A 14,500-nucleotide genomic window follows, 5' to 3' on the forward strand; every position below is an offset into this window, starting at 1 on the left:
AACAGTTATCCAAATGTTACCTTCCTTTCCGGTCTCCCATCAGAATCTTTTAAGTTGCTGGGTCTCACAAAGGCCTAGTCTGAAGCTAAGTGATTTAAGGATAATGTATCTAATCATTATGATATGGTACAATCTGACGATCAACCATACAAAGCTTGCCTTGCTATTAAAAAAATCAAAAGCTCATTCTAGGAATGATTTTCCTCTTCCACAGTCTGCTTTGGCAGTGCCTCATTCACCAAACAAAGAGCTTTTGTCTCATTTTGATGAGAACTTTTTTCTTTTTTGCATGCAAGATTAATGGAAGGGTTTGTTACATGTCATCTCCACCAATGTGTCCATGGGAAAATTAAAGTATAAACCTTGTAACATCTTGATAGAAGCGATGAAAAGGAAGCATTTTGTCCACCTACAGACTATTTTGTTGCCAGTATAGATGCTCGTCTGTTAGCATGTGCTGTGACTGCCAGCATTCTATATCCAGAATCAATAACAAAAGACTTAAAGCAATAAATATATTTTGGGTACCATTTATTTGGTTTTGCTACTTTTAATATTTTTAAAGCGTTTATCCAACAGAAAAGCATAGGTTATGAAAAGCTATCATACCTGTAAGTGGAACCCTATCAGTATCTGGTCCAATATCCTGGTCTCACAGTAACCAGCTAGATGCCTGTGGGAAGCCTGCAAGCAGAAGCTGAGGGCTGCAGAACCCTCTTTGCTTATGATACCTGGCACCTGGTATCCAGAGGCGTAATGCCTCTGTTAGTGGAGGTAGAACGTAGCCATTGTGGCCTGTAGCCATTGATAGGCGTATTCTCCACGAATTTGCCTAATTTCATTTTAAAGACATTCTTTAGTCCAAGTCAGTGACCACCACAATGCCTTGTGGTAGGGAATTTCACAGTTTAACTATATTCTGTGTCAAAAATACTTTATCCACATATGCCAATAGAATAGCTTTTCTAGTTGCAGAAACGTATGCTAGACATCTTAGTTTTCTTGTTATTGTTCCTTAAATCATTTTTATGTATCACTTAAAAAACCACATTCCTCTATACCTGGTGTGGATTATGTGTATTTCTCCTTGTGCAGTGGCATAACCAATGAATCACTGTTTGAAGACTAGTACATAGTGTTTATTTTAAGATATTCAGATGTATGATACTTCATGTGTGCGTATATGTGCAGCCGATTGAAGCAATGTTTCTTTTTGATAATATGTATCACACAGTGATTCTTAAATCTACTCAGTGCAACAGAGACATTGTAAAACCAGATGCAGATGTATATGGACTGTGAGTCAGCGGCTCTGCCAATATTTTTGTTGCTGTTCACAATGGCGAGGTAATTGCATTATCAATCTTGTTAGTCTAGGGGCATCTAGGGCTTCATTCTCGCTTTGACTGTGTGGGGGCTCATGTCCAAATGCTGCACAAGCCCATGGCAGCAGGGAGAAGAGGGCTCTAAAAAAATGCAGTGGGAGGGATCGTAGCTCAGTGATAGAGCATTGATTGCAGAGGGCCCCAGTTCACTCCTGGAATCTTTACTCAGATTAGATTGAGGACTAACAGTTGCTGAGAATCAAAAAGAGGAAAGTACTAGTGCTTTTGTGCCCTGTTTTAAACATAGGCTTGTGGCTAGCCATTGTGAGGACAGTGGGACTAGATATGGAACTTTAGTCTGATGGTGAAGAGTGGTTCTTGTATTATTATATTCTTAAAGCAGGTGCTGTAAAAAGCCTCTGCTTGAGACCTTGAAGAGTTGCTGTCAGATTGTTTTATTTGTTTAAAATACTTACATTCTGTGTATACAAACTGATGTACAGACGTAGAGCTCCTTCATAGGCTGGCTGTATGCACAAATAGAAGGAATGTGGCCACTGTGCATTAGTCGAGAACAGGGCTAGCACTTGTTATTTCACTCTATATGTGTGTCTAAACTCTACTATCAACACAGTTCTGAGCAACTTTGAGAACAAAATCCATTTTTTTTAATGGCCTACATTGTTCCAATTTTTAAATAAATTGAGCAGGAGTATATTCTTGCTTGTTGCCTTTGGATTACTATACTGTGAAGGAATTTTTGAAAAAATGATAATAGTTGGGCTATTTTCAATGTGTGATCTTTAGTGTTCCAACTCCAAGGAGGGGAAAAGTTGCTCCCAGTTTCTCGCAATCAAGTGCTAAGCAAAGCCATCCTTGAGTTTGTTTGGAAAGGAGCTGAAATATGTCTTGTCTGAGAATGCAGCAACACCTGTATGTAAACTTTCAAGAATGTCTGCTTGAGAGGTGAAAATTATGAGGAGAGATGGATGAAAGCAGAAGCAGTTCTAGTGATATGAATTTTAAGGAGTGCTTCACAGAAGGAAAGTATTCATGGCTTGAACTGAATCTTGTTTACATCCAAACCAGGCAGTTTTCATTAAATAGCTTTCTGATATGAGGTTTATGTCCTTAGCTTATAAACCAACTGTTGTGAAAAAGAAAAAGGAAAAGACATCAAAGCATCCTTAACCCCTCCCCTCCCAGGCACTACCGTTTGGCTTTTGGCCACAAAGCCTTTAACTGCAGGGTATTTAATTGCACGGTAGAAAGACATGAATTCAAGAATGGGTAAGGTGGCATTCTGCCCAGCTGAAATCTATAAAGCCAGTCTAACTGGGATAAAGAGCCACAAGTTAAATGCTGGACAATCAGTAAAAATGCCCCACACTTATTTTTATAACATAATTGCGTGCTTTATTGATATACACAGTAAAGCAGTATATAATACAATAAGTAAGGCATATATTTGGTGAAATTTGATATGTTGTGAAAAATGCAGTAAAACTGAAGTTTATAAAAATAATTAGTAAATGTTACAGTGTAGATGTTAGAACACAATAGATTATGATACCAAAGTAATAAACCAGTACTGGATAACAATGGTGTAACATGCCAAATGATAGTTAGTTAGTTAGTTAGTCAGTTACACTGATAAATGTATTACAGTTTAATAGTTTGTGGATATAAGGAACATGAAATATTCCCAAAGAAATGCTTAAAAAGCAGCAATAAAGCTCTTAAAGTCTTTAAATACTTTTGACAGACTCACTTCAAAACTAATGTCTATGAAGGGGGGAAAATGAAAACCCTGATGAAAACAACCGTGCACTCTTTATTAGTTTCCAAATGTTTAAAGAGAACTTTCAACTTAAAGGCATAAATGAACAAACCCCACCCCATAGATTCTGCACTTTCCTATGAGAATATGCAGGATGCTTATTGATGAATAAATGGTACAATCCAGCCTAGTATGGGTCAAGTGCCTGCTCATGAGGATGGCCCTCAGCATGCATCCTTTTGGAAAAACATATCCCTGGGCAAGATGGAGAGCTTGGTGCCGACAAACTTCCATTCACAATCATGGTTGAAGGAGACTGGTAGCAACAGGGCTCTTAGACCTCAGCGTGTGGGCACTGTGCTCACACCAGGATAGATTGCATCCAAAGTTCTTTAAAAAATAGTTTGAAAATGTACGTTTGGGGCTTCTTTTGCAAGTTATTACATTTTTAAATTTCTTGTTGTTAAGATGATAAGACCTGTTCACACAATGGACAAGTGGTGATGATGTAATATCTTCTGTATATAATTGTCAGGAACACCACAAAACCAAAGTGAGGTAGAAATAACATGACTACCCATGTTTAATGTTAACTAGCATTAAAAATAAAATATTTTTCCCCAAGTTTAATTACACTTCGTACAAGAAGAGGTAACAGATTTTACTCTTGCAAAGTATTAATGTAGATTAGATTGATGAAATTCTATTTTCAGACAATGGAATTAAAGGCTGGCGGAAGGGAAGGGAATGAAATGGTAAAGCTTTTGTTAACAGCACCTCAAAATTTTATAGTAGTAAACCTGAGGAGCTGTTATGTAACATCTATTTTCTGTTATCCCTCTCCTGAGTCATTGTTAATTGTGCGGTATTATTTGTAGAAAGACCTAGGGAGGAACAAAATTACCGGCTATTGTCTTGGATGACCAGCCTCCCATGAAGCAGTGTGGCTACTTTTAACTGTTGATAGAACTGAAGCTGATATAATTGCTCCATGCTATTTCCTGTTTAATTGAAATGTTGTGGCTCCTTGGAATTTGCTGCAAGGCAGATCTCTAGTGACCATTTTGTTTTTAAGAGACTAGGCAATTCTCAATGCTTAAAAATACTGCTACTATATCAATTAAAATTAAATATTAATAATATGAGTAATCAAACTTTCAGGATGGAAGCAGATCACAGGTCGGTCACTATCTGTGTTCAAGTCCTCAACACACACACGCCTCAAAAAAAAAACACCAAAAAAAAAAAACAACAACAACCCACAAAGATGCAGGGTATATCACTAAAGGTGGCATTGCAGGGTAGAAAAGCAAATCAAGACTTCTGCTTTGAAGCATTAAGGTGCTGGCCAGTGTCAGAGGCAGAATACCGGATGATAAAGTCCAAAGGTATAATCCGGTGAGGCAATTCCTATTTTGTGTTTACTAACAACATTCGGGTTCATAGAAGTGGAGGAAACAGCAGGAGCAGAGAATACTGATTCAATTTGTCTTTTTTATTGTTGCAAGCTCTGAAGATAGCATTTGTCATGTAATGTGCTCTTTCATATTATTGCCAACTAGCTGGATAAATTCCTGTAAGACTTAATTTCTACTTGGAAGGAGGTAGAAAAGCTACCTCTACTGGAAGTTCCGGACAATATTATTTTTTTAAGCCAGTGCTAGTCAGACGCAAAACAATGAGAAATGTATGTTAATAGTTTTGGTGTTTCAGAAATTTTCTCTTTGATTCATAAGGAAAAGAACACAGAACATGAATTATGTCTGATACAATTACAGAGCTCAAATGATGCTAAACAAATGCACTGCCTCTTTTTTTGTTTTTTTATAGGGATTTATATAAACTTTTTTTTTATAAAGCACACTTTGTTTACAATCTTTCTTTATAACGGTTATAAATTTTTTTAAACAACCCAAAATGCGTTCCATATAAAGAAATGGCAAGTTATTTAGCTATCAAGATTTTACATGTAGTTTTCTTATAATTTTTTTGTACAATTGCATAGACGTGTAAAACCTGCCATTGTTAACAAAACAATAACAGACTTAAGAAACTACTGAAATCTACAGTATAGTACCACTACCCTTCACAAAAATATAATTTGTTTTCATGTAAACTCTTACAGTCTAATCTTTTTGTCATATGAATATTATAAAAACCATGCGGGTATGCCTGAAGTTGTAAAACACATCTTGCTATTCTAACACCTTGTTGTCGGTCATCATGGTCACTAACGTTTCCATTGCTCGGCCCAAGTCATCTGCCATGTGGAAAAGGCTGCCTACATTGTGGCCTGTAAAACAAAGAAAAAGATTTTACAGATGAAGCTGTCCTTGGTGTACTGCAACTGCTTTTGAAGATTGCCACACATACTTCTTAAAAGAAAAGTGAGTTAGGTACCTTGATATAAAATGATACACACTTCCATGCAAGGACAATTGTCAATTATTAGTCATATACATATATATATTTGCAGAACCACTAGCAAAGCTGTGTGAAACCTGCAGAGCTTTTTAGCCAGCACCACACTAAATTCTTAAATGACAGACATAGCAAATCAATTTCAAAGGCACATGCATGAAAACCCTTGGCAAAAACTGCAAAATTAAATGTGCATGTGAAAGACTTTGCTACACAAGTGGTTGCAAATGAATCAATTAAAGTGAATAACAGCTAACCTGATCAATCATAATCAACCCAAACAGCTTGACTAGGGAACTTGCCAAAGCGCTAATTGATGTTAATGAGAGTAAGGTCCTGGACGAAACCTCCATTGGAGACCAAATTGAAGAGTTAAACCAACCTACATAAATTCACTGAATCTTTTAAAATACTGTTGCTAATGAAAGGAAGCTAGTTGCATGAACTCTATTATCAAGGGGGCAAGAAAAGCTGGATGTGCCAGGTTACGTTAGCTATTGTTAGCTACACTGCAGTAATACTCTTTTCATGATTTATGTTGTTAAGAAATCCCATTTGATGGAATGTTTGCTTTTTAGCTAGGTTGTAACTTATCCGAATCCGAATATTTGCAAAGATAGCAGGCATAAAATGGGTGGGTGTACAGCAAGTTAGAGTGTACATGCAAATATTTTCTTTAATCAGTGTGTATCTCTCCAGTTCTTCCAAGCCTGGTTTTCAGACCACATTGATGTCCTGCTCAAAATGGGAATGACTACAAGGCCAACAGAAATCCTCTCTTTTTCTAAGAATGCTTTTGTTCTACTGGTTTACTGCTAAATGGGCAACACAAGAAGAGCAGCACTCTTTTGTGCTGTCCTCCTGTTCCCAACATTCAGGACAGGCTATGATATCCTTCTGCAGTGTTCTGCTTGCAGCTCTTTGAGATGGGTCATGTGCAGACATAGTCACTTCTTGAATGAGTTAGGATTTGGGATGGAATCTTTACTTTCTCAAAGGGTCTAAAAACAAAGATTTAATGCAACAGAAATAAAGCAATAATAAAGCAAAAACTGAATTAAGCAATTACGACATATGCAGGTAACACATTAGCATTTAAACAAAATAAAACTGAACTATAAAGAGCTTTGGACAAATCAGATCTTTTTCCAGCTCTGAAAAGAAAACAAATTTTGTACCTGGCAGACTTAACCATAAAGGACCCTTGTCACTATGTGATTTACCTGTAGAGATGCTGGTAACTAGAGAAGAGCCACTGATAATGTTCTTAGCATTCAGGAATGTTTGCATGGAAGGTGATGGTGCTTACAGCTGTCGCCATAATCAACAAAGAACAACTAGTGGGCCACAGGATTGAAACTGGTGCTTAATTGTTTGTGTCTCTGAAGGCGATGGTGCAGAGCTAGTCTACAGGTTATGGCCATCCTGTGGAGGCTGCTTCAAATTGAGAGCTCCTATGTGATTGGACCCTCCACTATACTGTAATGGTTCATCTACCCTGGCAAAGCAGCATAAATGATCCTTAGAATATTGACGGAATAGATTAGAGTAAAAGTGATAGTCATTTTTACAAAAGAAGGTAGAAACTAGTCTCTTTAAGCAGAGAACTGAACAACTCAAGAACTTTTGCCTTAGTCTGTTAACCTGGCACCTTTACATGTACAGGCAATTATTGTTTTGCGTGGGAGTTCCATGTGTAAGTCTGCTCTGTCCCTTTTTGTGACGTTTCCATGATGTTTTGGGGCTACTTCTAGGTTTGGTACTGTGTGTGTGTGTGTGTGTGTGTGTGCACGTGATTGCACGTCATTAAGATGTGACTAAACTGGGAGCTGCCTGTAATAAGTTCTCAGAGTGTGTGAAAGATGTTGTTTCCCCATCCCCAATACATATATAAGGCACTGAAAGCACAAAAAATATTTTGTTTTGTTTTTAAAAAAGTAAATGCACAAGATCAGAGCTATTTTAAAAAACCTTTTTGTTTAAACAGAAGAAATGTGACATGTTTATATGCTTATATACAGCAGAACATCAAAGTAAAGGTATCACTTCTGGGTGGTAGCAGTAATTTGCCATATATCGGCCTCCCTGGTCATGGGAGGGCACTGTCTTTCTTGTACTTTGCTTTGAGGGAGCCCTCAGTGTTGGTATCTTAATCTGGGGCTGGCCAACAGTTGTGTATCATTAGAGGACCCCCTCCCTTCCCCAAATTTGTAATGTGGCAGTTAAGTTACATTTTGCCCCACCTCCTCACAGATAATATTGTGGATGGCAGCTTAATCATTATGGGTTTCCCAGTTGATGGAATGACTGCCATCAGACACAGCTGTGCCCTGCATACAGCACACTTTGCCAAGCAGGTGTCCTCCAGATGTTTCAGACCACAGCTTCAGCATTAGATGGGAGAGGCAAGCTTCATCAGGCATCTCCTGACCCTGAACTGTGACGGCTGGTCATTATAAGATGGTTGGTGCCCAAGTTTTTATTTTCCTTTTCCCTCCCTGTCCCCTTTTGCTTGAGTACTGTAATTTTTTAGAGTGCAAGCCTGGAGGTAGAGATTGTCTTGTTTTGGTTGTATGTAAGCTGCTCTGGAGGCATTTTGGGCTGAAGAGTATAGGGTACAAATGTGGCAAATAAATAAACACCTACCTAAATGGGAACAAATTTTAAAATGCTAGCTTCCTATACAAGATAAATTGGCTTCATATTTGTCTAGCGTAGATTCAAGACAACTATAGTTGCAAGTGAATTTCTGAATGTTGAAGTCTTTTGTAAGGCTGTTCATCTTCCACCACATACATTGTTTGGATAACAGTTTAACATTCAAATGCTTCTGAAAATGCTTTTAAGATAATAAATCAACTATTTTCAGTTTTGTTGTACTTTATAGAAAGTGAAAAAATCTGTTTATCATTCTCTCTGCTCCTCAATCCCAGAGCATACAAACTTTTTCTGTGTCTTTGTATCATTAAAACCATTAACTTTAGCTCCATATATTCTTATAACCAACCTGTGAAGTAATTACAGTTGTGGGATTCAAAATGAGATAAAGGGGGTTGCCGAATGCCACTCAGCAGAGTGCATAGCTGAACTGCATTTAAATCTGTCTCTCCCACATGAAAATGCAGGATTTTGTTCACATTGGTTTCCATATCTTGTACTGCCTTAAACAGCATAGTGGATGTTATCGACATTCTGTTTGGTGTAATGCTGAACTTGCAAACCAAAGGAATACTTTATATCGCTTATATATCACAACCACTTCTTTTCCTATAAATACAATATTTGTAACCTGTATTGTAGCCAAGAAGTTAAGATGGTCTCAGACTTTAATCTAAAGCCAGATGATAACTTCACACCTTACGAACCATAAAGATTTTATGGCAACATTTTCATCTTTATTCCCTTTGCCAAGTAAATGTCCTTTGGAAGGGCCTAACAGAGAAAAAGCATTCCTTCCAATTCTGATGTCAACTGAATGTTGAGAGGCATTGCATATTAGACCACAACTGTTAAATGTACCTAGCAACACACATGCTGCGCCACAAACGCCAGACAAGAAAAGAGGATGCAGCCAAGAAGCTATTGCAGTAGGCATCAGACACACTAACCTCTCTCACTGGCTTTCCAGAGGCATTTCTTCCTTTAGTAACAGAAGTAGTTTGGTATCAGAAAGAAAAAGGGAAAAACACAAATACAGAAATACTTCAGTGTTTATTCTGGAGCTGAATTCAGAGCATTGTTTTTTAAATAAGCCAAAAGACTACAGTGCATAAAAATGCATAAAATGTCCCTTGTAGGTCATCAATGTAAAGTAATAAAAATCCATATCTTCTGATTAAAATGCAGAGAGCCTGAGATAATAAATTTACTGGAAGAAAAAGAATAGATTTGCTCAGTATGTGTTGATTAGTCATCATCCTTTGCTCTAAAATATTTTATTACCCACAGAAGAACCTGTGATAGTATTTGATTTATTATTAAGAGTGATCCACCTTAGCACTGTTACATACCGAAAAACAATAAAACTTTTTTAATACCAAATTAAGACAATAAAACTTTTTCAATACCAAATTAAGACTGAGAATAAGATGCACAAAGAATGTGATCTTAGCTGAAAACATTTCACACACCGTTAGTTCACTGTTGTAAAATAATAATATGCAGACTACATAATAGGTTGTTGAGCCATTAATATTGTATAGTATTTCTTGTAAAGGAAGGGGAGAGGTGATTCAATGCAGTAGACAGACAAATTTCTCTATATCTTTCCACTAAGGCTGGGCAATGCAGTGGAACCTTGGTTGTCAACCGCTTCGGAAGCGGAACAATTCAGAAGCCAAATGCCGACAACCCAGAAGTGAATGCTTCCATTTTCAAATGCGCCTCAGAGTCAAACAGCTTCCGAGGTGCGTTTCTCCATTTTTAAAAAGGAATTTGCCAAATGGAAGTCGAATGATCTTCTGGAACGGATTACGTTTGACAACCAAGGTTCCACTGTATCTGGTTTTCAACATCGTGATACGTCACCATCTACCAATATATCACAATGTCTGAAATAAGGAGGAAGGAGGAAATAAGGTGTGGAGAGAGAAGCAGCTGAGCGCTGAATTCTTGGATGTGAACTTCAAACTGGGTGATACATTGCCCAGCCCTAGCCAAGAGCACTGCTCTCCTTCCTTGCATTTTCTTTGGAAGAAAAAACCCCTCAAACTTTTAAAAACTCTCCAGGAATGTACCAAAAACATAACAGAAATAGCAGCAAAAAGAGAGAGAGAGAGAGTGAGTTCCAAAGAAGTCCAGTGGGGCTACTCAGATGTAAGTTGTAAGCTAGGTAATGGGGGGGGGGATATTTCCAAGGCTGACTCCTCCCAAACCCAGTTTGTTCCTAGAAGCAGATTTCCAATTGCAACTAAAGAATAGAAGATCAACAAGTGGTGGGCAGGGGGGCGGGGAGCAAGAGACAAGATCACAGCACAGAGGCTTTGGCATGAGGAACAGTGTGCCAAGGTTCCAACCCAGCCAGGAAATGCAGCTGATTGTGTGCGCCCCACCTCCCTCTGAAAGGTCTGGTGAACTGGATGCACACCCCCGTTTCCTCCATTGTACCCATGAGGAGGGTGTTGGCTTCTTCCTTCCTCCTCTCCAGTTCCCTCTTGGGACAACTTCCATTGCAACTGCCTAGCCACAATCCCACCACATCGTGGCACAAAAGGAACCACGAGGCGGGATGGGTGGAGAAGGCTTGCAAGAGAGAGGGAGGGAGAGGAAAAAAGAAAAGGTAGAGGAGGGAGGCGGAGAGAGAGAGAAACACCACAAGGGCTTGGTGAGAGAGATAGAGGGAGATACCTAGCCCAACAGAACAAACATAAGGATCCGGGGGGACGACCAACAACCTCCCTCTGCCTACAGAGAAAGCAGATTATAATTGGCTCTACTTAATTCTACTCCAAGGGAAATGGGTGGTGCTGTAGTCTAAACCACTGAGCCTAGGGCTTGCCGATTGGCAGTTCGAATCCCCGCGACGGGGTGAGCTCCCGTTGTTCAGTCCCAGCTCCTGCCAACCTAGCAATTTGAAAGCACGTCAAAGTGCAAGTAGATAAATAGGTACTGCCCCGGTGGGAAGGTAAACAGCGTTTCCGTGTGCTGCTCTGGTTTCGCCAAAAGCGGCTTAGTCATTCTGGCCACATGACCCGGAAAAACTGTCTGCAGACAAACGCTGGCTCCCTCGGCCAGTAAAGTGAGATGAGCGCCGCAACCCCAGAGTCGTCCGCGACTGGACTTAACTGTCAGGGGTCCTTTACCTTTTCAATTCTACTCCATTTTCCTTCTTCCCTGGACTACAGGGTGCAGAGCTGCTTTAGAGCTGGCTAGCAGCCCTGTACTTGACAGTAAAATGTTTTTTAGCAGTACTCTGATAGGCAGCAGGCAAGGACTTCAGCAACTGCTTGCACCCCGGTGGGCATTGAGTGGGTATTTGCAATGTATTGCAAGGTCAAAAATAATGAAACGGTTATTGCAATCTGGGCTTTAAACTGGTTTTCAACTATGTATCAATAAATCGCACAGCCCTAATTTCCACTTAGCAATTTTCTTTGTTCGGTTAAATTGCCCTGTCATTGCAGTTTGACACCTATGTCCAGAAACTGTGGTACAGATGGAATTTATAAGCAATCTTCCATTTGAATCATTTTGATTATAAATTTCATGAATAAATTAAACAGCTCTTTACTAAATGTTTCCAGCAGGAAAATACATAACATTAAAAACAAAACGTATTAAAGCCAAATCAAATGCACACGTACTACTTGTCACAACCATCATCAAAATGAAATAATTAAATAAAATAGTGAAGCAGGCTAGAAATAATCACAGCTGAATAAGTCATCACCATTTCAACAGTCACTCTACTCTTGACATATGGAGAGCATATAGGATAGATCTAACAGTCAAGAAGAATAACAACGAATTATTTTTCACAATTCATATGGAGACATTGAGACACTGCTAACATGAAGGATCCCCCCAAATCCTCATGAGTATGCCAACATCCTCATTAGTCATGCCTATTACATTAGTTAGGACTCACTTAAGCCCCATTGATTTCTACACAACTCCAGTAGCATTAATTTCCTTGGGAATGGGGCTAAGAAGTAGCTACTTTGTTCTAACGATGGCACCAGTGCTTTTTTTCCTGAGGGGGTGCAGGGGTACGCATACCCCCTAAACATTTTGTGAATCTAAGTTTGGCCTCATTGTGGGGCAGTATTTCAATGTGAGTAGGAAAATGAGAGTACCCGTAAACATTTTTTTTTAGAAAAAAAAGCACTGGATACCACCATTTCTTTTAAACATACCTCACAGCTTAGTCAAAAATTCCATTGTTCAGCTTACATTACATTTCATTGTCATTCTTTTGCTAAAATGAACAAGATCTCAATCAAATACATACAAAACTCCCATCAGACTTGGCAGTTTGTTCACAAGTGTAGTGTGAAAGCAATTTACTCTGTGACCTATTATCTTGCAGGGTTTAATAAACCACTAAGGTGGTATTTAATACTATATTTCCACTATGTCAGACCTCTAGCTTTGACATCTGTTTTGAGTTAGCACAGCAGCTGTGGAAAACAGCTGCAGCTACTATGAATTTGCTTTGAGCAGCATGCTAAAGGGAATGTGGATGGGACTGTACAGTTTATGAGAAAGAAAATTCCTTAAGGACAGCAATCATCAGATTCTCAGCAGAAATTCCCACTTTTAGCACCATCCTTCAGCTTTGCAGCAAGTGCAGAGATCATTCTATAATGTTTAAGCGTTCAGCTATTCTTTGCAGTTTTAAAAGTTAAAACAAGAGAAAAACTATATAGACATCTGCATTTTTTCCTCCAAAGATCTGTTTGCGAAGGTCAGACATACACTAACTTTGGCTACATTATGCATTATTTCTTTTTATAAAGGTAAAGGGGCCCCTGACCTTTAAGTCCAGTCGCGGACGACTCTAGGGTTGCGGCACTCATCTCGCTTTACTGGCCGAGGGAGCCAACGTTTGTCCGCAGGCAGTTTTTCCGGGTCATGTGACCAGCATGACTAAGCAACTTCTGGCAAAACCAGAGCAGCGCACGGAAATGCCATTTACCTTCCCGCTGGAGCGGTACCTATTTATCTACTTGCACTTTGATGTGCTTTTGAACTGCTAGGTGGGCAGGAGCTGGGACCAAGCAACAGGAGCTCACCCCGCTGCGGGGATTCGAACCGCCGACCTTCTGACTGGCAAGCCCAAGAGGCTCTGTGGTTTAGAATTTCTTTTATAAGAAATTTATAATAAAATTTCTGTTTATAAGAAAGGCTAAAAACATAGTTGAATAGAGAGGAGGAAAACCTGATGCCATCAATGTGTAACTCTTAACATTTAAACTGCATCAATTAATCATCAGTATAATACCTTCCTGAGGTTGAACCTATCAGAGATTATTTCCCAATTTATTTGTAATGGAAAGCCTAGAGAATACTTTCCCCAGTGAGATTTATTTCCATATCATACTGGGAATTCTTGGCTGGCTTCCTACTTAGCACTAGCTGCAGAATTATCCAGGCAAACAACACAATGAGAATGTAACATCTGTGTTTTACTTCATTTTTGCATTAAGCAACAATGCCAGAAAAAGAGTTTTGTATAACTTGCCCATTTGCAGGAAGTTTAGTTTTTTAAAGTGATTAGGTAGTCCAAGAGAATATAGTGTCTTTGCTTCTGTTCTTCACACCAATACATTTCATTAACATCTCTATTTAGTATTCAGCTAAGGTATACTCAGGCGTACTGAAGTTAATGAATGTGACTAACTTAGGTTCATTAATTTTAATGGGTCTACTCTAAGTAAAACTTAGTTGAATACTGTCCTCTATCTTTTCAGCAGAGGTGATTTCCCAAGAACGCTTGATACACCGTGAAGATTGAAGTAAGTTGAGTACCACCAACATTCCATGAACTCCAAGGGTATCACATTCAACCTAATATAACTCTTTCCAAGGAGGATGTGTAGTATTCACATGAAATTCTCTATTAGATAAGATTGCTTCAGTTGGGCGAGAGAATACACACATACCTGAATATACAGGTAGGAAGAAAGCACACAATGGTCTCTCTGTTGTACAGCAGGGCAGAATCCACAGTAAGAATATAAATATATTTTCTTAATATATATATATTAAGATATATAAATATAAATTCCATGCAAACAGCTATCGTTGTGTACCTTGGGCAGATGTACTAAATGTCTTTGAAATGTTTGACTTGGGTTCATCTAGGTCAGGCATAGATGCATACTTAATACAACCCCCAGCCCTATCTGGCTCTTGGAACTCTGCTCAGGCCACACACTCCTTAAGTACTTTTGTGTGGATTGAGAGGGGTGTGTTTTTAGAAATCTTAGGGAGGAGTTCAACGTAGCATTATGGTAATCATTCTGCCAGCACA

The 14,500-nt window shown here is 38.9% G+C and overlaps 1 protein-coding gene across 26 annotated transcripts in view; it reads right to left on the bottom strand.

Moving 5' to 3' along the window:
• Nucleotides 1-2,718: 2,718 nt before the first annotated feature.
• The window catches only part of DMD (dystrophin), a 953,416-nt gene continuing 941,634 nt past the window's right edge, over nt 2,719-14,500 (bottom strand). For 17 of the 26 annotated variants that reach the window (XM_083612211.1, XM_083612219.1, XM_083612221.1 and 14 more), the window contains one exon: nt 2,719-5,398. In XM_083612211.1, coding sequence (XP_083468337.1) covers nt 5,301-5,398 — 98 coding nt within the window. In that variant the 3' untranslated portion in view covers nt 2,719-5,300. Of the gene's footprint in view, nt 5,399-9,134; nt 9,167-14,500 lie in introns of all 26 variants that reach the window. The other 9 variants (XM_083612216.1, XM_083612233.1, XM_083612217.1 and 6 more) reach the window with 1 other exon arrangement.

Source organism: Podarcis filfolensis (genome assembly GCF_964270895.1).
Source record: "Podarcis filfolensis genome assembly, chromosome: 4".
Classification (NCBI taxonomy): Eukaryota; Metazoa; Chordata; class Lepidosauria; order Squamata; family Lacertidae; genus Podarcis; species Podarcis filfolensis.